The 22,947-nt window shown below is 46.6% G+C and overlaps 1 protein-coding gene across 2 annotated transcripts in view; it reads right to left on the bottom strand.

The window, feature by feature from the left end:
- The window catches only part of NUP35 (nucleoporin 35), a 74,330-nt gene that overhangs the window by 36,563 nt on the left and 14,820 nt on the right, over nucleotides 1–22,947 (bottom strand). The window contains exons 4-5 of one of the 2 annotated variants that reach the window (XM_029605951.1): nucleotides 16,836–16,932; nucleotides 14,715–14,853 (exon numbers count right to left, since the gene is read on the bottom strand). In XM_029605951.1, coding sequence (XP_029461811.1) covers nucleotides 14,715–14,853; nucleotides 16,836–16,932 — 236 coding nt within the window. The remainder of the gene's footprint in view (nucleotides 1–14,714; nucleotides 14,854–16,835; nucleotides 16,933–22,947) is intronic. The other variant, XM_029605952.1, reaches the window with a different exon arrangement.

Genomic DNA, 22,947 nt, shown 5'->3' with positions numbered 1-22,947 from the left:
TGATTGGATCTTTTGTCTTATTTTATATACTTCTCTCCAAATCTGGTAATTGAGCATTTCAATGGATTGCTGGAATTTTTAATGATAGTGGCACTTAAGAACCAAAATTTTATAATTGTTGGGGATTTTAATATCCATATGAATAATGCAGACTAGTACAGCAGGTAATTTGTCAGCTATTGACTGCATACAGTTAATTTTTATTTTATTTAAACATTTTTATATACTGACCTTCCTCACAAGATATCAAGTCTGTTTACAGTACAGAAAATAATCAGTACAACAAATACATATCCAATTAAATTACAAACACAAACCAAAACCATCATAAATACAATATAAAACCAATGTCAAATTAAAATCCTAATTTAAAAAACAATGCTAAGCTAATACTGCAGCCCTCAATCATTATTCCAACATAGGATATTTATATATAATATCTAATATCTAAAACACATTCTACTAATCACTAATTTGGTCCGTTTCCCCAGGAGAGGAATTCTAACCTATCCTTCCTAACTCCCCTCATTTCCAAAGTTTTCTATCCTGTATTTTAATCCGTAACAATAGAACCTAATGCAGGACTGTCACTATAATTAACTACTAAATTCATTTGATTCATTAAAAGCCTGTTTAAATAACCAGGTCTTTAAGAGTTTTTTAAACTTCTGAATGCATGATTCTGATCTGATGTCGAGCGGAAGTGCATTCCAACACATTAATAAATACAAAGTATTGCCTGCTGTGTGTCATCAAAAGTGGGCTCATAAAATATGTTTGGTAACTAATGAAGTTCCTTGGTCAGAGTACATGACTTGTAACCTTTTTTTTTTTTTTTTTTTTTAATAATTTTTATTGAGTGGATAACACATAGAATGTAACTTTTAAAGTTCTTTGTTGCAAAAAGATTAGGAGATGCAACCAAAGGACCAGAAAGACGATATGTGCAAAGGTAAATGTAGGAAGTTTTGCACAACAATGGAGAAATTACTTACCTGATAATTTCGTATTTCTTAGTGTAGACAGATGGACTCAGGACCAATGGGTATTGTGCTCTCCTGATAGCAGATGGGAGAAGGAGTCAGATTTCAAAGCTGTCAGCCTACATATACCCATGCAGCATGCTTAGCTCTTCAGTATTCTCCTCGAAAAGCCAGTGTGGAAATATGTTGCTTGATACTTGATTACACTTGAGTATACTTTATTAACTTTGAACAGGTTCAAAGTTAATAGCCTGCTGGATATATCTATATCTAAACCTTTTGGCACTGGAAACCGCCGTTACACTGATACCTAGGTAACTGCAGATGTCTTAACATAATGGTAGGCCGAGGCTTACCAGTATAGTCTTGAGATTGATATCAGAGGTTCTCTATTTCTGGAGCAGCCGTGGGCGGGATGCTGAATCCATCTGTCTACACTAAGGAAAACGAAATTATCAGGTAAATAATTTCTCTGTTTCCTAGCATATGGCCAGATGGACTCAGGACTAATGGGATGTACAAAAGCTATTCCCCTGCTGGGTGGGAGGATGCCCGTGGCCCATTTAGTGCTGCTCTTGTGAAGGCTGTATCCTCCCTGGCCTGGACATCCAGGCGGTAGGAACCTGGAGAAGGTGTGTAAGTAAGGACCATGTCGCCGCTTGACAGATCTCGGCTGGTGAAAGCAGCCTGGTTTCAGCCCAGGAGACTGCCTGGGCCCTTGTAGAATGCACCTTGACCTGTAGAGGTAGTGGTTTTCCTGCCTCTATGTAGGCAGCATTAATGACTTCTTTGATCCAGCGGGCTATGGTCGCCCGCGATGCCACTTCCCCCCTTGTTTCTTCCCACTGTGAAGAATTAACAGGTGATCAGTTTTGCACAAGGATTCCGATCTCTTGAGGTATCGGCTAGGATTCTGCCGATATTCAGGTAGTGAAGGAGGCGCGAGTCTTCTGAATCTCTGTGTTCATCTGGTGATGGTAAGGATATGGTCTGGTTCATATGGAACTGGGAAACTACTTTCAGAAGGAAGGATGGTACCCTACGCAGCTGTATGGTGCCTGGGGTGAACCTGAGGAACAGTTCGACAGAATAATGCTTGAAGTTCGGAGATGTGCCGAGCTGAGCATATTGCGATCAAGACTGCAGTCTTTAAGGTCAAGAGGCATAGGGGCAGGCCACTTGTTGGTCTGAAGGACTCCCCTGCTAGGAAGTCTAGTACTAGGTAGAGGTTCCATAGAGGCACCGGCCACTTTAGAGGTGGCCGGAGTTGTTTAACTCCTTTCAGGAAGAGTTAGTCTGATGCTGTCCGCATCGGACCTGAAACAGGCCAGTGCAGAAACTTGAACCTTGAGGGAGTTGAGAGACGACCCCTTCTGCATGCTGTCCTGTAGGAATTCTAGGATCATGGGAATCTTGCCCGTGCTCGGAAGGAGGGCACAGTCTCCACACCAGGCTTCAAATACTCTCCAGATCCGTATGTAAGAGAGATGTGGAGAACTTGTGTGCTTGGAGCAGGATGTCAAATCACAGCTTTTGAGTAGCTGTGCTTCTTTAGGTTAGTCTTTTCAAGGGCCATACCGTAAGAATCGAGCCAGGACTTCGTGGGAGATCAGTCCCTGCTGAAGGTCTCTGTATGGCTGTAGACGCAGAACATTCCCCGCCAATAGTCTTCGCATGTCCGCATACCATGGCCTTCTTGGCCAATCCGGGGCAACTAGGACTAGTCCCCTGTGGTGCTCTCTTGTGAATGACCCTGCCCAGTAGCGGCCAAGGTGGGAAGGCATACAGGTCTTCCTCTGGCCAGTTCTGGACGAGAGCGTCAATTCCATGAGTCTGTGGCTGAAGAATCTGGGGACTTGGCATTGTGATGAGTTGCTAGGAGGTCCATGGCTAGGGGACCCCATCGATTCACTATCTGGAAGGCTGTGTCCACCAGCGACCATTCCCCTGGGTGTAGGCTCTCTGCTGAGATAATCCGCTGATATTTGTCTTTTCCCGCGATGTGAGGCCGAAATCCCTTGCAGGTTTGTTTCTGCCCACTCCATGAGAGGGTCTATATCCAGAGACACCTGCTGGCTCCTCCCTGGCGTTGATGTAGGCCACAGTTGTGGCATTGTCTGACATGACTGACAGACTCGCCTCGGAGTCTGTGGCTGAATTGCATGCAAGCCAGTCTGACCACTCGAGCTTCCAGGTGGTTTATGTTCCATTCCGCTTCTTCTTTTTCCATTGTCCCTGGGCTGTTAGCTCCTGACAGTGGGCTCCGCACCCTCGCAGACTCGCATCCATGGTGAGCAAGATCCACTTCAGTACGGATAAGTTTACGCCTCTGCTTAGGTGTTCTTGTAGCCACCATTGAAGCTGATGCCGAACCTCTGTCAGTAGCTGGAGGCAAATTGAGTAGTTCTGGGACACTGGATTCCATCGTGACAATAGGGAGCATTGTAGTGGTTGCATATGGGCCCTTGCCCACGGAACAACTTCCAGAGTTGAGGTCATGAGGCAGAGGACTTGAAGGTAGTCGCATACCTTGGGGCAAAACGAGTTCAACAGGTTTCGCAATTGACCCATCAGTTTCCTTCTCCTTAGAGGGGGAAGGTAGACCTTTGTCCAGCTTGGTATCGAACTGGACTCCCAGGTATTCTAGTGACTGCGAGGGCTGTAGGCAGCTTGTTCACGACCCACCCGAGCTCTTGTAGTAAGTTCTTGACTCTGGTGGTCACGTGGCAACTTTGCTCTGATCAGCCAATAATCCAAGTAAGGATGTACCAGAACTCCTTTCCTCAGTGCAGCCGCTACCACCATAATTTTGGTGAAGGTTCTGGGAGCGGTGGCTAGTCCGAAGGGTAGCGCTCAAAATTGATAATGATTGCCCAGTATTGCAAAGCACAGGAAGCACTGGTGGTCCTGATGGACCGGGATGTGAAGGTAGGCTTCGGATAGGTCCAGGGAGGTTAAGAATTCTCCCGGTTGCACTGCCATTATAACAGAGCATAGGGTTTCCATGCGGAAGTGTGGTACCTTCAGGTAACTGTTGACGGCCTTGAGGTCCAAGATGGGTCGGAATGTTCCTTCTTTCTTGGGAACGATAAAATAGATTGAATAGTGACCAGTATTTTGTTGAGATGTAGGCACCGGAGTTCTTGCCTTCAGGCTGAGTAGTCTTGCTAGCGTGGTTTCCACTGCCAGTCTCTTAGAGTGGGAGTGGCACGGTGATCTGATAAATTTGTCTGGGGAGATGCTTTGGAATTCCGTACCCCTCTCGAATGATAGTTAGGACCCACTTGTCAGATGTTACTTCGACCCATCTTTGGTAGAAGATGTAAGTCTGCGTCTTCTCACTGTGGGGCACGGCCAGAGCCTGCCCCTGAGCTTGCTTCTCTCTTAATGTGCTTGTTCTGAAAGGACTGAAATCTTCCTGAAGTACAAAGTGCTTGGGACTGTGTTCCTATAAGGTTTAAAACGCTACGATCCTCTACCCTTGGTTCTTCGGGGGGGGGGGGGGGGGGGGGGGGGGAGTGCCGATGTGTTTTGTTCCTGTCTTCAGGTAATCTGGGTACTAGGGATTCGTGCAATTTGTTGGCTAACTTCTCCAGTTTGCTTCCAAACAGGAGAGATCCCTTAAAAGGCATTTTTGTGAGATTCGCCTTGGAAGTCGCATCAGCCGACCAGTTTCGGAGCCATAATTGTCTTCTGGCTGCCACTGCGGCAGCGACACCCCTGGATGATGTGCGCACTCGGTCAGCAGTAGCATTGGTGAGGAAGGAAACCGCAGGTTCCATCGCTTCTCCAGGCGTTGTAGCGTCTCTGGAGAGGATCAAACAGGAACGTGCCACCAAGGCGCAGCAGGAGGCAATTTGTAGCGTTCATTGCTGAGACAAAAGACTGCTTAAGGATGGCTTCCAGCTTTCTGTCTTTCTTGGGTGTCCTTCAGTGCCGCTCCTCCCTCCACAGGGACTGTGGTGCATTTTGAGACACCACAGATCATAGTGTCCACTTTAGGGAAGTGTAGAAGTTCCTTGGCCGTGGGTTCCAGCAGGTATAGGGCTTCTAGTGCCCGTCCCCCTTTAAAACTGGGCTCTGGAGCATTCCATTCCAGGTCAATCAGTTCCTTGATGGCCTCCATCATTGGGAATGGAGAAATTACTTACCTGATAATTTTGTGTAGACAGATGGACTCAGGACCAATGGGTATAGTGTACTCCTGATAGCAGCTGGAGACAGATCAGATTTCAATCTGACGTCAGCCCTAGTACATATACCCCTGCAGGAAGTGCAGCTCTTCAGTATTCTCCTCAAAAAGCAATTGTGGATATATGCATGACTGATTAACTTTATAACTTGGTTAACTTGATTAATTTGAACTGGTTGAATTGGTTATAGCTGGAGACCACCAGTACGCTCAACCGAGAAACGTAGACACCCAGTAGGATGGGTGTCCTAGTTGGAGGAAAGCATGGCTTACCCGTGAATCATTCGCTCTCGGGGATGTCACCCGAGAATTCCATGAATAAACGGCAGCCGTGGGTGGGATGCCGAGTCCATCTGTCTACACTAAGGAAAACAAAATTATCAGGTAAGTAATTTCTCCATTTTCTAGCATGTAGCAGATGGATTCAGGACCAATGGAAATCGGATTACACGGCAAAACAATAAACTGGTTCAGTTCATACCTAAATAGGTTTTTCCAAGTTCAGATCAACAATACATTATCAGAAAAAAATCAATCTCAAAACAGAAGTACCGCAAGGATCAGCCCTGTCTGCAACCCTCTTTAACATATACATTCTGCCCTTATGCCATCTGCTTGCAGGACTAGGAATCACTACAACTACTAAACCAAATGGAACTTGATTAATATTGATAACAGAATTTCTACACTTAGAACGGAAAAATACCGAAATCAGCCAAACGCCAATAACCCTCAATAACAGACAAACTAGGTGAAAAAGTACGAAACCTTGGAATAATAATGGACCCTGAATGGACCCAATCTAAAACAGCACATAGCACTGAAAGTAAGGGAAGGCTATGCTAAACTCATGGTACTCAGAAAACTAAAACCGCTACTAACACTAACTAATTTCCGAACAGTTCTACAGGCACTAATTTTCTCCAGCACAGGCTACTGTAATGCCCTTCTATTAGGACTCTCAAACACAACATTAAGACCACTCCAAATACTTCAAAACACAGCAGCTAGAATACTAACCGGAAAAAAAGAGGAGGGACCATATAACAAACCCTAGCGGAACTACATTGGTTACCTATCAAACACAGAATTAAATACAAAACCCTATGTACCATACATAAGGTTTTGTATATGATGAGAAATCGGACTGGCTAAACAGCATTAAGAGTACACGTCCCACACAGAAACCTTCGATCTGCAAATAAAGCACTCTTAACCATTCCTTCAGTAAAATGGCAAGATTAACCCAAGTGAGAGAGCGCATTATCACTAGCAGGCCCCATACTTTGGAATACAATGCCTCTAGAGATCAGATTGTAAAGAGATCTCAAAGCATTTAAGAAAAGTTTTGAAACATGGCTTTTCACAAGCATTTTATAAAGAGACGGGAGAATAGGAAATATTTAGAAACAGGCAGAAGAACACCGGCGCACAGCATCTAGGATTGTACAGTAGAGTGGTCCACGAACTCTACATCACTATAAACATAAACACTATGAATAGTGAATTTTACACATGAACAGTACCTCACAGGTACAACTGGTCATGACCTACCCCACTAAACAATTGTCTAATGATATATTGTAACCGAACCTTTAGTGGCACCTGTTAGAATGTACTATTGTACGCCCTCACCTACATTAATTTATGTGCCTATATGTAAACCGTTGCGATGGTAAAGAAAAGATTTTAAATAAAACAATGGGATGTATAAAAGCTACTCCCGAACCGGGTGGGAGGCTGCCCGCGGCCCACTTAGTACTGCCCTTGCAAATGCTGTGTCCTCTCGAGCCTGAACATCCCAGGCAGTAAAACCTGGAGAAGGTGTGGATACAGGACCATGTCACCGCCTGACAGATCTCTGTTTCCACCCAGGACACTGCCTGGGCTCTAGTGGAATGGGCCTTGACTTGTAAAGGCGGTGGCTTGCCTGCTTCTATTTATTTTTATATACCGACATTCTTACATCTGATGTAAATCATACCGGTTTACATTAAACAGAATAGCAGGAAATAAATTTCCATAGTCTAATACAATGAACATTTCTAATTAAAATTGTTAACAAGCGAAAAGAAAAGGTAAAGAATTGGAATAAAGGTTAAACAGAAAAATATAAATCTAGAAGATGTGGTAGGCCTGACTGACAAACTGAAGAGAAGTAAATCACCCGGACCAGATGGTATACACCCCAGAGTTCTGAAGGAACTAAAAAATGAAATTTCAGACCTATTAGTAAAAATGTGTAACTTATCATTAAAATCATCCATTGTACCTGAAGACTGGAGGATAGCTAATGTTACCCCAATATTTAAAAAGGGATCCAGAGGCGATCCAGGAAACTACAGACCGGTTAGCCTGACTTCAGTGCCAGGAAAAATAGTGGAAAGTGTTCTAAACATCAAAATCACAGAACATATAGAAAGACATGGTTTAATGGAACAAAGTCAGCATGGCTTTACCCAGGGCAAGTCTTGCCTCACAAATCTGCTTCACTTTTTTGAAGGAGTTAAACAAACATGTGGATAAAGGTGAACCGGTAGATGTAGTATACTTGGATTTTCAGAAGGTGTTTGACAAATTTCCTCATGAGAGGCTTCTAGGAAAAGTAAAAAGTCATAGTATAGGTGGCGATGTCCTTTCGTGGATTGCAAACTGGCTAAAAGACAGGAAACAGAGTAGGATTGAATGGGCAATTTTCTCAGTGGAAGGGAGTGGGCAGTGGAGTGCCTCAGGGATTTGTATTGGGACCCTTACTATTCAATATATTTATAAATGATCTGGAAAGAAATACGACAAGTGAGATAATCAAATTTGCAGATGACAAAATTGTTCAGAGTAGTTAAATTACAAGCAGATTGTGATAAATTGCAGGAAGACCTTGTGAGACTGGAAAATTGGGCATCCAAATGGCAGATGAAATTTAATGTGGATAAGTGCAAGGTGATGCATATAGGGAAAAATAACCCATGCTATAATTACACAACGTTGGGTGCCATATTAGGTACTACAACCCAAGAAAGATCTAGGTGTCATAGTGGATAACACATTGAAATCGGTTGAGTGTGCTGTGGCAGTCAAAAAAGCAAACAGAATGTTGAGAATTATTAGAAAGAGAATGGTGAGTAAGACGGAAAATGTCATAATGCCTCTATCGCTCCATGGTGAGACCGCACCTTGAATACTGTGTACAATTCTGGTCGCCGCATCTAAAAAAAGATATAATTGCGATGGAGAAGGTACAGAGAAGGGCTACCAAATGATAAGGGGAATGGAACAACTCCCCTATGAGGAAAGACTAAAGAGGTTAGGACTTTTCAGCTTGGAGAAGAGACGGCTGAGGGGGGATATGATAGAGGTGTTTAAAATCATGAGAGGTCTAGAACGGGTAGATGTGAATCGGTTATTTACTCTTTCGGACAATAGAAAGACTAGGGGGCACTCCATGAAGTTAGCATGGGGCACATTTAAAACTAATCGGAGAAAGTTCTTTTTTACTCAACACACAATTAAACTCTGGAATTTGTTGCTAGAGGATGTGGTTAGTGCAGTTAGTATAGCTGTGTTTTAAAAAAAAGGAATGGATAAGTTCTTGGAGGAGAAGTCCATTACCTTCTATTAAGTTCACTTAGAGAATAGCCACTGCCATTAGCAATGGTAACATGGAATAGACTTAGTTTTTGGGTACTTGCCAGGTTCTTTTGGCCTGGATTGGCCACTGTTGGAAACCGGATGCTGGGCTTGATGGACCCTTGGTCTGACCCAGTATGGCATTTTCTTATGTTCTTAGGCCGCTTTGATGACTTCTTTGATCCAGCAGGCTATGGTTGCTCGTGAGGCCGCTTCCCCTTGCTTCTTCCCGCTGTGAAGGACGAATAGATGGTCTGTCTTTCGTACAGATTCCGACCTTTCCAGGTATCAGACTAGTAGTCTGCCGAAGTTAAGATGCCGAAGAAGGAGAGTCGGAGTCCTTATGCTCGTCTGGAGATGGCAGCGAGATGGTTTTGTTTAGGTGGAAAAGAAAGGAAGGAAGGAAGGAAGGAAGGAAGGATCCTGGTATGAATCTGAGGAATGGTTCCAGAGAGGATAGTGGTTGAAGTTCGGAGATGCGACGGGCTGAACGTATTTCCACTAGGAACGCCGTTTCAAGGTTAGAAGCCATAGAGACAGCCCGCAGGTAGGTCTGAAGGAAGCTCCCGCTAGGAAGTCTAGTACTAGATTGAGGTTCCATAGGGGTACCGGCCACTTTAGTGATGGTCTGATCTGTTTGACACCTCTCAGGAAGCGGTAGTCGTCTGGCTTTGAAGATAGACTGATGCCATCCACTGGCGCTGAAGCGAGCCAACGCAGCCACCTGAACCTTGATGGAGTTGAGAGAGAACCCCTTCTGTAAGCCGTCCTGTAGAAACTCCAGGATCGTGTGGATTTTGACTGTCCGTGGAAGTATGTCGCGGTCTTCACACCAAGCTTCGAATATAGGTTAGAGACGTGGAAAACTTGCATGCTCAGAGCAAGGTGTCAATCACTGCCCCCGAGTATCCGCTCTTCTTCAGGCGCAGCCTCTCAATTGCCAGACCGTAAGAGAATAGAGTTGGGTCTTTGTGGAGGATCAGTCCTTGGTGGAGCAGATTCCTGTGTGGAGGTAGGGACAGGGGGCTCCCCTCCAGAAGCCTTTGCATGTTTGTGTACCACGGCCTTCTTGGCCAATCTGTGGCCACTATAAATACTAGCCCCCGTGGTCTTCTATCTTGCAGATGATCCCGCCCAGTAGTGGTCATGGAGGAAAGGTGTATAGCAGGTCTTCCTGAGGCCAGGTCTGGACGAGGGTATCGATTACCTGGGATTGTGGGTCTCATCTGCGGCTGAAGAAGTTGGGAACTTGGGCGTTGGACCAGGTTGCCAGAAGATCCATGGCTGGAGTTCCCCAGCAGTTTATCATCAACTGGAATGCTGTGGTCGACAGCATCCATTCCCCTGGGTCTAGACTTTCTCTGCTGAGGTAATCCGCAGTGACGTTGTCTTTTCCCGCGATGTGGGCGGCTGAGATCCCTTGCAGGTTTGCTTCCGCCCACGCCATTAGGAATTCTATTTCCAGGGACACCTGTTGGCTTCTGGTTCCTCCCCGGTGGCTGATGTCTGCCACTGTTGTGGCATTGTCCAACATGACTGATTCTCCCCGGAGTCTGTGACTGAATCGCAGGCAGGCTAGTCTGACTGCTCGGGTTTCCAGTCGTTTGATGTTCCATCCAGACTCTTCCTTGTCCCATTGCCCCTGGGCCATCAGTTCCTGGCAGTGGGCTCCCCACTGTGGTGAGCAAGACCCAGGCCAGTGGGGATAGCCTTACTCCCTTGCTCAGATGGTCTTGTAGCCACCATAGGGCTGGATACGTACATCCGCCAGTAACTGGAGACGAACGGTGTAGTACTGGGACATCGGGTTCCATCGTGACAGTAGGGAACACTGTAGTGGTTGCATGTGAGCCCTTGCCCATGGGACGACTTCTAGGGTCGATGTCATGAGGCTGAGGACTTGGTGTTCGCCCCATGGTATGGGACTACCGCCATTCAACAGTTTTCACAACTGGTCCATCAATTTCCTTCTCCTTGTAAGGGGAAGGACAACCTTGTCTTGTTGGGTGTCTAACCGGACTCCCAGGTATTCTAGGGATCAGGAGGGCTGCAGGCAGCTCTTGGTTGTGTTGACGACCCACCTGAGATTCTGCAGTAGATTCTTGACTCTGGTGGTCACCTGATGACTTTCTTCTGGAGATTTTGCCCTGATCAGCCAATCATCCAGATACAGGTGTATGAGGATTCCTTCTTTCCTCAGTGTCACTGCCACTACCACCATGATTTTGGTGAACGGAGGGGCAGTAGCTAGTCCGAAGGGTAGCACCCAGAACTGGTAGTGATTGTCCATGATTGTGAAGCGTAGAAAGCGCTGGTGGTCGTGATGGACTGGGATGTGCAGATAGGCTTCTGACAGATCCAGGGAGGTCAAAGTCTCTCGACTTTACTGCCCTTATGACCAAGCATAGGGTTTCCATGCGGAAGTGTGGTACCCTCAGGTAGCGGTTGACAGACGAGGTCCAGGATGGGACAGAATGTTCCCTCTTTCTTGGGGACGATAAAATAGATGGAATAGTGCCCAGTATATTGTTGGTACGTGGGCACCAGTGTTACAGCCTCTAGGGAGAGCAATTTTGTCAGTGTGACTTCGACTGCCGTCCTCTTGGAAGAGGAGTGACAAGGGGATTTCACAAATTTGTCTGGGGGATGCTGTGGAAGTCCAGATAGTATCCCTCTCGAACAATGGTTAGGACCCACTTGTCCGATGTTCTCTCGACCCATCTTTGGTACAATAGGGCAAGCCTGCCCCCTATGGCTTCTTCCTGTGGATGGGTCTGTGATTCTCATTGTGGGGTGCGGCTGGGGCCTGGACCTGAGCCGGCTCCCCTTTTGTTTGTTCCGAAAGGACTGGCTCCTGCCTGCGGGGCGAGGTGCTTGGTATGTATTCTTGTACAGTCTGAAGCACTGTGATCCTCTGCCCTTGGATGTTCGGGAAGAGGGGCGATGGCTTCTTTTGTTCTTGTCCTCCAGTAGCCGAGTTACTGGGGATTCGCCCCATTTATCGGCTAACTTCTCCAGTTCGCTTCCTAATAGGAGGGCTCCTTTAAAGGGTATTCTCGTGAGTTTCGTCTTGGAGGTCGCGTCGGCTGACCAGCTTCGGAGCCAGAGTTATCTTCTGGCTGCCACAATGGATGAGACGCCCCTGGCTGAGGTGCACACCAGGTCGGACATCGCATCTGTGAGGAAGGATATCGCTGGTTCTATTGTTTCGACGGGCGTGATAGCATTCCTGGCAAGTGATAAGCAGGCACATGTCACCACAGCACAGCAGGCAGCAACCTGTAGTGACATAGCTGCTGCATCAAATGACTGTTTAAGGATGGATTCCTGACATCTGTCCTGGGCATCCTACCTTCGACTAGAATGGTATTGCGCTTCATGACAGTGCAAAACATGGCGTCCACTTTGGGGAACACCAGGAGTTCTTTGGCTGAGGGTTCTAGTGAATATAGGGCTTCTAGAGCCCATCCTCCTTTGAAACTGGCCTCCGGAGCATTCCATTCCAAGTCCATCAGTTGTTGTACAGCCTGCAACAATGGGAAATGGCGTGAGGCCTGACAGACCAACCAGCGGAGGGTTCGTCTTTGGCTTCACCGTGGCACTTCTGCCTGGGATGGCCAGCTGCTTCAAGCTCAGGGACACGAGGTCTGGTAACTTATCTCTGGAGAAGAAACGCATCATGGTTCGGTATGGTTCCGTTTCTGGAGGGGATTTCTCCTTCCTCCAGGGAGTCTGATTCTTCCTCAGAGGTGTCCTTGTCCCCTAAGAGGAGGCTGTACTTCTCAGGGAGGCCGAGAGGGGCCTGGAAGGTTTTGGTCTTCTGGAGGAGGCTGTGGCTGTGTCGCAGATGGCACAGATTGTGCCTGGACAAAGGTTTGCAGCCCTTTGAAGAATTCTACCCAGGAAAAGGTTCCTGGGTCCATACTGAAGGCAGTGTTCCCCAAGGGGCCCAACCGGGAATAGAGAGGTCCGGGGTACTGTCGTTGGTGGAGCCGGATTCCTCTACTGGCCAGGGGGAGGGGGGCCCTTGTCCTAGTTCCCTCAGGGCCTCTTCGCACTGCAGGCACAGGGCCGAAGCCACTTCGTGTTGTGCCGCTCTCAGGTGGCAGGCTGGGCAGCAAGCTTGTCCCTTGGCGCCATGATTTGAGCACGTGGGGTCATTCAAAACTCGTCTGTGCGCCTGCACGCACTGGGAGGTTTAGATATGCGAAGATGTGCGTGCAGGCCGCTATGTGCGTGCGGCACAGGGTGCACGCCGCTATGCGCACAAGTGGTTTATGCACCTGGCTCGCCGCTGTACGCATGGCTCAATTGTGCGGACAATACGGCGATCAAGGGGGGGGGGGGGGGGGGGGGGGGAGGGAGAAGAGATGGCGCCGGCAACCACACAGGCAAGATGGTGACCCCCCCCCACACACACACACAGGTTCTCCATGAGGGAGGACCCTTGTACCGAATCAGGGTCTAGCCCAGACAGGGCTGCTCAACCCGATGGGACAGATGCCGGAGGGCAATCTGTGCGGCTATCCGAGCCTTGGAGACTAAAAAGTTTTCTACCTTACCTTTTCTCAGCGCTTCCCGGTCTCATGCTGGGCAGTTTCCGGCTGCGGGGTGAGAGGGAAATACCTTCACCACTGCGCTCAGTATTGCATCCGCTGCCTCTCAGCCGCTCCCTGCTGGGGGCCAAGTCTACGCCGGGAACCGGCTACTGGACCGAGTCTTACCTCTGAGAGATCTTGGAAATCACCTCAGGAATTCTCAACTGGGGGAGGGACCCTTAGGTATCACCGCAGGAGAGCAAGGTTCGTCTTGTAGAGGTAAGATTTTGGAATTCTCTTTGGTTTGGATTTCCTAACATTGTGCAAGTGTGTGTAGAGTCCCAAACTGCTAAGGAGACTGAGAAATACTGAAGAGCAGAGCTTCCTGCATGGGTATTTGTAGTGCTGACGTCAGATTGAAATCCGATTCTGTCTCCAACTGCTATCAGGAGCACACTATACCCATTGGTCCCGAGTCCATCTGCTACATGCTAGGAAAACTGAAGTTCAATAAAGTCATAGATCATTAAGAAGGGACTTCCTTTGAACTTTTATTCCATTAAGTGCTTCCAAGGACTTTTTAGCATTTCAAGAAGACTTCCTAATTTGGTACCCAAGTAAGGTTGCCAGTTCCTTTCTCCTAGGAGGAATTCAATGCTTCTCCTGGTTGGATTACTGTTCTTCAGTTTAGGAAATACTCAGAAATACATGGTTAGCCTCTATCACTACTCCTCGGAGCAGAAACTTAGGGTACAGCCACCCATACAGTAACTCTCCTCTGTGCCAGACTGCAAATCCACCTCTTAAGACAAGACAAGGTAATCTTCCCAGGAAAGAGCATATAGTATGTATTCCCTTTCACTAAAGATCACCTATTTATTCTTTTACTTCAAATCATCGTGGACTCTGAGCTCTACTCCCTCCCGCTCCTGAAAGCTTGGGTGCTCCATCCTCGAGACCCTGCCATCTTCTCTGGAGGAGAACCAGAAGGAAAGAACAGAGAACCATCTTGCTCCTCTGTAACACAGAAACCTCAACCTCTAAAACTACCCAGTGAGAAGTGTCTGTGCTTTAACACACCTGCTCACTGATCTCATAAATATGAGCCTTTAAAGACATATCCGATTAGGATAACCTTACAATACTGCCATGTTTTGAAGAAAATATTTTAGAGGACAGGAAGTTTTGTAAGGAAGAACCAAACATTACTGGAAGGTTAAAGCATGAGAAAGATCTGAGGGCTTAATTGGGAGGATATTACATTTATCGGAAGCTGAATCCATTTTAGCAGCATCTCTCCTGAAGTCACAGCAGTCTATTCAGTACAACTCAAACCGCAATATTTACTTTTTAGTTTTGCTTACAGTAACTTACCCAAAAACAGTTACCCATGTATCATCCAGCTGATCTTCTGAGGTTAGATATTCACCTTGAGTATAGAAAGGATCCAGTTGTGCAGGTGAAAGAGTTTTCCTGGATTGTCCAATAGTTGCTGGACTGAAAACACTTGGAGCTGTACATTAAAATATATATTTTTGTCTTAATGAATTGTAAAATTTATTGCAGATGGCCAACTAGAAAAATCAAATCTATCCACAAAAAAAACGTTAAGAGTAAAACAAAAACAAACAAAAAACAGATGAAGGAAGAAGCTGGACACAAGCAGGTTTGTCTTGCCACACATTGTGAAATGTTTTAAGTTAGATTTTATGCATTTTTGAATAGCCACGTTTTTAGTTTAAATTTAAATCTGTCTGGTATTATCTGTAGCATTTCAGGTAGGAAGTTCCTTAGCTTAGGTGCTGCTATGGAAAACACACGATCTCTTACTTGTGTCAGGTGTGAGCTCCATATTGTTAGAACAGTCAATAGTTTTGAGATCTTAGTATTCGCTGAGGTATGTATTGTTGTATTTTCACACCAGTGTTACTGGAATTTATGATTTTGAATATTAGTGTTAAATACCTTAAAATGTATTCGAGCTTGTACTGACAGCCAATGCAGAAATATCAGCAAGGGTGTAATGTGATCACATTTTCTAATGCCTAACAAAAGTGTTGCCGAGGCATTTTGTAATAGTTGTAATGGTTTTAATAGACATGTTGGAAGACCTAATGAGTTACAGTAGTTTGGTTTGGGAAAATTAGGGTTTGCAAGACAGTACAAAAGTCCTCAAATGTTAATAAAGTTGTTTATTTTGCCCTTGGAATGGAACTGCTCCTGCTTTAAATCCAGATTTGTTTCAGTAATTGAAAAAGCCATTTATTGGCTTTTCTCCCCTAAAGTTTTCCATAAGACCAGCCTACAATATGCAGATTAAGTGTAAGATGATTATCTAACTTCTGTTTTGTAATGTAATTGAAAATCAAGAACAGTTTTGAATCTAGAAGCTAATAAGTTTTTTTTATGGCACCAACAAAAAATGGTCTTCAAGTACAGAACATTTGTTCATTAAGAAAAAATCTGAATTAACTAACCCCAAAACAACTGAAATATATAAAAACAGGAAGTAGCTAGAGGGAGAAAATTCAATGAACAGATCCAAACTAGTGGAAGGGAGTAGGAGGGAGAAGTTTGGAGCATGGGCCAGACAACTACCCTATAGGTTTTGTTGGAATATTTTTTCTTGCTTCACCTGATAGGTGGCAGGTTATTTTCAGTAGGGTCAAAGTTGAAAACTAGAAAATATATCCATAAGCACAAGTTCCACTTAATCCCTTTTTATCCAGAAAACAAATTGGAGTCCCTCTGTCATCTGGTTAGGAAGAACTGGATGTAGAAGCAATGGAAACATGCCCAATTCTTTTCTGAACTCTGATAAAAGGGTAAGAGTTACTTCCTATTCCTTTGGTAAATAACTTGGTTCTATTTTGTCCGCTGACAGACAATTGCTATAATAATGCTTTCAGCTTAGACTAAAAAGCACCAAGATTAATTTTAAAGACTTGGGAAATTCTTAGTTAGAATTAAGATGGTGTCTGCAAGTTTTTAGCAAGAGCATCTGAAAATATAAGTGACATTTTGAAATGGTATCTAGACTAGTTTACCTAATGTCTTTTTCGCAAGTGTCATGAAAGTTACAAATTGGTCTATCAAATCTGAAAAATTGATTGAGATATTTCAATATAAGAAACCCTACCCTTTAACCAACAATCATTAAGGAAAAACTACAGTTTCCACTGCTTCCCATGCAGCCTACTGCAGAATGCCAGACTGCGTGGTTCTTGCAATGAACAACCTAAGGATAAGATTTTCAGTTTTACCCTATGGCCTGAAGGAGTTAAAGACCTCCAAGTAAAAATCTACTCAAACTGCAGTAGAAACCTAATGTTGCACGATCTGCAATTTCCACAAAATTAAACTAGTACCTTACAGGTTAGATGTTTCCCCATAATTGTCTTATCTACTACTCAGTCACAACTATTTGAAGTTCATCCTGCAATTTAAGTAAGGATCTGCCTGCAAGATATTATTCCAACAGTACAAGTGTCTTACCTGTTCCAGGTGTTGTTGGTATAATCCCGCATAATGGTGTCTGTATCACAGAAAAACCAAGCTGCAATTTAAAAGAAATATTTAAGTTGCAGCCAACCTACAAAAAATAAAAATGGTTAATCTGACATTTACTAAAAACTAAAATCCCAGAAAGGAAGTATTTTGTCTTAATCGCATATTCATTTAAGTGAAATATTTAACTTTCCTTACATAGACCTCATGTGCACAAAAATGGCTTTTTTTCACACACACACACACACAAAGTACAATCCATCATTCTATGTTTCTATATGTTTTCTGACAAGACTGAAATAGTATCTGAACAGAAAATTGGTTAATTTTCATTCCTGTAGTACCATGGATCAGTCCAGACTCCTGGGTTTTGCACCCCCCCTCTAGCAGATGGAGACAGAAGTTTACTAACAAAACTCCGCCTTATATAGGATGGTGCCACCTACAGTCTGGCAGTATTACTTAATGTCAAAGCAGAATGGATTCAAACACCCAAGCTATATACAGTAATCTAACAACCGGAAAACAGGCTCAGAAACCCCCAAATGGGCACAGCACTTGAGCCACTCGGAAAAACCAAAATGATTGATCTGCCAATAAAAAATGAACGATTGAAAAAAAAAAAATAGGGTGGACTCTCCATTACCTGCAAGTGCCAAAAACAGGGCGGGACTCTGGACTGATTCGTGGTACTACAGGAACAAAAATTATCAGGTAAGAACCAATTTTCTTTTCCCTGTACGTACCCGGATCAGTCCAGACTCCTGGGATGTACCAGAGCTTCATTTACTTGGGATGGGATCCGGAGAGGCCCGCTCTCAGAACACCCTCTCCAAATCTACCAACCGTGGGAACCCTAACATCCAGCCAATAATGCCTGGCAAAGGTATGTAATGACTTCCATGCAGCCGCTCTGCAAATCTCGTCTGGAGAAACTTGTTGACATTCCGCCCAGGATGCAGCTTGAGAACGAGCAGAATGAGCCCGAAGACCCTCTGGTAAGGATTAACCGCTCAATAAATAAGCAGAATTTATGGTCCCCTTTAACCACCGGGCTATCGTAGTCTTAGAAGCCATGTTACCCCTCCGAGGTCCACTCCAGAGCACAGAGATGACCCGAGACCAGGAAACTATTGGTAATCTCCAGATAGCGCAGCCAAGCTCTACAAACATCCAGCTTCCGCAAATCCCTGAAACAGGGGTCCAACATATCCAGATCGGCAAAGGATGGAAGCTCCACCAACTGATTTAAATGGAAGGAAGACACCACCTTGGGAAGAAAGGAAGGAAGGAACCTTCCGCAGAGAAACTCCATTATCTGAAATTCTCAAAAAGGGCTCCCTACATGACAAGGCCTGAATCTCCGACAGTCGAAGCACAGATGCAATCGCCAGCAGTAAACACTACTTTCAAAGTTGCTATTCGCAAAGGTTCAAAAGGCTCCGCACACAGGGCTTTAAGAACCAAATTCGGATTCCAGGATGACACGGTTATTTCATCGGAGGTTGCAAATGTTTCGCTCCCCGCAGAAAATGAGAGACATCGGGATGAGCAGCTAAGCCCACCCCCTGAATGATACCACTTAAGGAACAGAGTGCAGTCACCTGAACGTGCAAGGAACTGCACGATAAGCCCTCTGCCAAACCAGCATGAAGGAAACTCAAAATGTCTGGCACTCCAGCCCGGGTAGCCACAATACCCCTGGCGATACACCAAGCTTCAAAAACCTTCCAAACTCATACATAAGATAAGGAGGTAGAAACTTTATGGGACCGCAACAAGGTAGTCACCACAGCATCTGAGTACCCTCGGGACTTCAAGCACTTCCTCTCAAAAGCCATGCCGCTAGACAAAAATGCTCGAACTGGTCGAAACAAATAGGCCCCTGATGAAGCAGGTTCGGAAATCTCAAAGGACCTTCTATGGCCAGATTGACTAGATCCGCAAACCATGGACGTCTCGGCCACTCCGGAGCTACCAGAATTACTTCCGCTGGATGCAATTGTATTCGGCAAAGAGTCCAGCCTATAAGAGGCCAAGGAGGAAACAAAGCAGGACATCCACCGGCCAGGGGAGTACCAGGGCGACCACACCCTCCACCCCCATGTCCCTGCGACAAGCAAAGCAGCGTGGAGCCTTGGAATTCTTGAATGTCGCCATTAGATCCATGCATGGCATTCCCCACTGGGCAGAGATGATCTGAAAGGTTTTGTCTGCGAGCTCCCACTTTCCGGGATCTAGACAGAGGAAATCCGCGTGAATGTTTTCTACTCCGGCAATGTGAGATGCCGCTACGCTGAATAAATTCTGTTCCGCCCACGTGATCAGTAGACAAGCTTCCAATGCTACCGGCTGACTCCTGGTTCCCCCCCGACAGTTGATGTAAGCGACTGTGGTCACATTGTCTGAGAGAACCCGCACAGACTAGCCCCGGAGAATCGGAAGGAACTCCTGCAGAGCTAGCCTCACCGCTCTGGTCTCCAGACCATTGATGGACCATCGGGCCTCCTCCTGGGACCACTGACCCTGAGCCGACTTCTGCTGGCAAACTGCACCCCAGCCGTACAGGCTGGCATCCGTAGTGACCACCATCCAATCCGGAATCACCAAGGGGACACCGCGTCGTAAGTTGTCCAATATGAGCCACCATGCCAGGCTGGAGCGAGCGGCCAACCATCAGAGGCAAATGAAGATGAAACTGCTCTGAAACCGGGTTCCAGCGGGAGAGTAATGCGGATTGCAAGGATCGCATAGGAACGAAAGACCACGGAACCAATTCCAGGGTGGACGTCATGGATCACAGCACTTGCAAGTAATCCCAAACCCTCGGGAATTGCTTGGACAACAGGGCTCATACCCGACCTTGTAGCTTGACCATATGTTCCTCCGTAAGGGATACAGTTCTCTAACGAGTGTCGAACAAAGCTTTCAAAAACTCCAAGGACTGGGAGGGGACCAGATGACTCTTGGTCATGTTGACTACCCAGCCGAGAGATCGCAGCAACCGAAGGACTCTATAGCCTCCTGGCAAAGTAACTCAGACTTCGCTCGAATCAGCCAATCGTCCAAGTACGGATGTACTAAATACACCTCCTTTCGGAATTGGGCTGCCACCACTACCATAATCTTGGTGAATGTCCGAGGCGCGGTGGCTAGACCAAACGGCAAAGCCTGGACTGGTAATGACATCCCAACACTGAAAACCGCAGGAACAGTTGATCGGCTTGGATTCCGATGTGTAGATATGCCTCCGTGAGGTCCAGGGATGCAAGAAATTCCCCCTGTCGAACCAATGTAATGATGGACCCTTAACATTTCCATCCGGAAGCAGGGAATCCAAAGACATTTGTTGACGCACTTGAGGTAGAGAATGGACCGAAACGTGCCTTCTTTCTTGGGCACCACGAAATAAATGGAGTACTGGCCTCTGCGAAGCTCCGCCAGTGGAATCGGCACAATGGCTCCTAGGTCAAGAAGACTGTAGGGTCTCCTCTACCGCCCGGCGCTTTGTGGTATGACCACATGGAGAGACCAGGAATTGCTGGTGGGGCTTTGCATGCAAAATCTAACGTGTAACTGTGTCTCACCACAGATAGCACCCACTGATCAGAAGTGATTTTGGCTCAACTCCTCGTAAAATAGAGCCAACCTGTCCCCCACCACGGGGACCAAGGAATGGACTGGCCGCCCATCATTGGGCAGTCTTGCCACCTGGCGTGCCCTGGATAGCGCCAGATCTACCGAAACGTTGCCCCTGAAAGGACTGTGTGTACAACTGCTGCCGGTTGACATTGTGATGAAAAGAACAGACCCCCCCCGAGAAGTCCAGGGTCTTTAACTGCCACAAAAGCGAGACCTGGAAGCAAACAAATCTCAACTTTGGCCAGCCTCTGGCAAATGATGTACCTTATTCTTGCTCAAGGACTGAACCAGGTCCTCCAACTCCTTGCCAAAAAGCAGCGAACCCAGCTGAGATTGAGGACACATCCACCGCCCAGTTGCGTAGCCACAAAAGACGTCTTGTGGACACCACTGACACCATAGTTCTGGCGGATGTGCGGAGCAAGTCATAAAAGGCATTCGCACTTGTAGGCAATCACCGCCTCCCGTCGTCCCGCCTGGAGAGCTTCCTCCTGAGATAACTCGTTAGCGAGGAGCTGCTGCACCCAACGCAAACCTGCCCTCAAAGAAAAATTGCTACACATCGCAGTCCGGATCCCAAGCGCAGAGACTTCGAAGATCTTTTTGAGATGAATTTCCAGCTTGCGATCCTGCAGGTCTTTAAGAGCTGTCCCCCAGTGAACGGAATGGTCTTCTTTGTGACTGCTGCCACTGCAGCATCCACTTTAGGGACTTGCAAGAGCTCCAAGGCCTCCTCAGGCAGAGGATAGAGCTTATCCATTGCCTTTGCCACCTTAAGGCCCAAGTCTGGAGTGTCTCACTCCTTAAAAAGTAGATCTGTGGCTGAAAAATGAAAGGGGAAGGACGGAGGACCTTTGAGAACCAGCAACACAGGGTCAGTAGCGCCCAGCCAGGACTCCTCCTGAAGGTTGAATGCCCAGCTCCCCCAAAATGGCAGGAATAAGTGGGCCCAGTTCATCTCTTCGAAAAAGACGGACCACCTTCGGGTCATCCCCATCCGCTCCATGGGACCCCCGCAGACCGCCTTGCAGCTGATCGCCCTCCCCCTCCCTCGGGGGCTGGGAAGGCAATTCTCAGTCATCCTGGTCCTCCGATACCGTGGAGGAATCCGGATCCGCCAATGGGGTGCTCAAGTGGAAGGGCCACTGCCCAGAGGAGGGACCCGAGTCCTGATTGGTCCGAACCCTCTTCTGTGGTCTGGGCTGAGAGTCCAGGAGGAGAGGCCTCTTTTTACCCACCTTCCGGGCCTTAAAGGCCTTATGCATGAGGAGAATAAAATCTGATGAAAAGGAAGACTCCGAAGAAGAATCCTCCGTGTCCCCTGTAGGCACATTTTCATCCCTATGCCTTCCAAGACTTACGGATCTGTCCCTCTCAGGGACACCCCCCCCGCTGTGGAGACAAACTGAGAAAGGTCCTCCGGATCGGGATTGGGGTCGGCGGCACCCGCATCCGGGGCCGCCGACCCCAGCATACCTAAAATGGCGCCAGTTCCTGCGCTATGTGGGAACAGGTCAGAAACTGCCCGAGGTAGCTCCCCAAATGCCCCGGTAAGTGTCTGGACCCTGTGCACAACTGTTTTTTGTGCCACGGAGGCCCCCTCTCCCTCTGAAACACAAGATGCACACAGGCTGTCCCGCGAGAGCCACGCTTGCGCAGTGCTGCAGGCCCTACATGCGGCTCATCACGGCATGGCCTTAGCAAAAACTACTGCTACCCCCCCCGAAAACGTGGTAAACGGCACAAAGACACCCCCACCGCGATCGGCAAGGAAGGAAGAGTCAGGTTGCACCAGGAAAAGAAACCAAAAAAAATTTTTTTTTTTTTTTAAATCACTTCCTTACCGATGTCTCCGGGTCCTGGGCCAGGCTCTCCGGTATCACCCCAGTATGCAAGTAAGCTGGTAAGTGGGTTCTCAACCCAGTACGTCAGCTGCATCTGAAACCAGGGGGGATGGTCCCCTCAAGACCTCACAACCCCCTGGGAGGCAGGAGTCACTGACCTGCAGGCACACACTGCAATCCTTCTTCTGTGAAAACTATCTTTTTTTTTTTTTTAAACAAACTAAATCTGTCCTAAATTTAGACTAGGCCCTCACTCAGACTGTAGGTTTTGCATCCTAACCATCTGCTGGAAACAGAAGAATACTGCCAGACTGTAAGTGGCACCATCCTATAAGGTGGCAAAACCCAGGAGTCTGGACTGATCCGGGTACGTACAGGGAAACAACATTTGGAGAACTGCTCACAGGACATGACAGCAGACAGCATACAAGAGTTTAATTTCTTCTTTAAGTGTTCACAATTTTTATATACCCAAATGAGAATTAGTATTCTTAACACAGCAAAAGCTGGACATCAAATTATAACATTTATAAAACACCATCACAGAGCATTTTGACTGATCAGTCAGCTTCCTTCCAGGGTATAAGGAAGAGTCCGCAACCTCTAGCATGTTA

Source organism: Rhinatrema bivittatum, chromosome 6, assembly GCF_901001135.1.
Source record: "Rhinatrema bivittatum chromosome 6, aRhiBiv1.1, whole genome shotgun sequence".
Lineage (NCBI taxonomy): Eukaryota > Metazoa > Chordata > Amphibia > Gymnophiona > Rhinatrematidae > Rhinatrema > Rhinatrema bivittatum.
The sequence above is the reverse complement of the archived record's forward strand: the minus strand, read 5'-3'. Positions and strand labels throughout refer to the sequence as shown.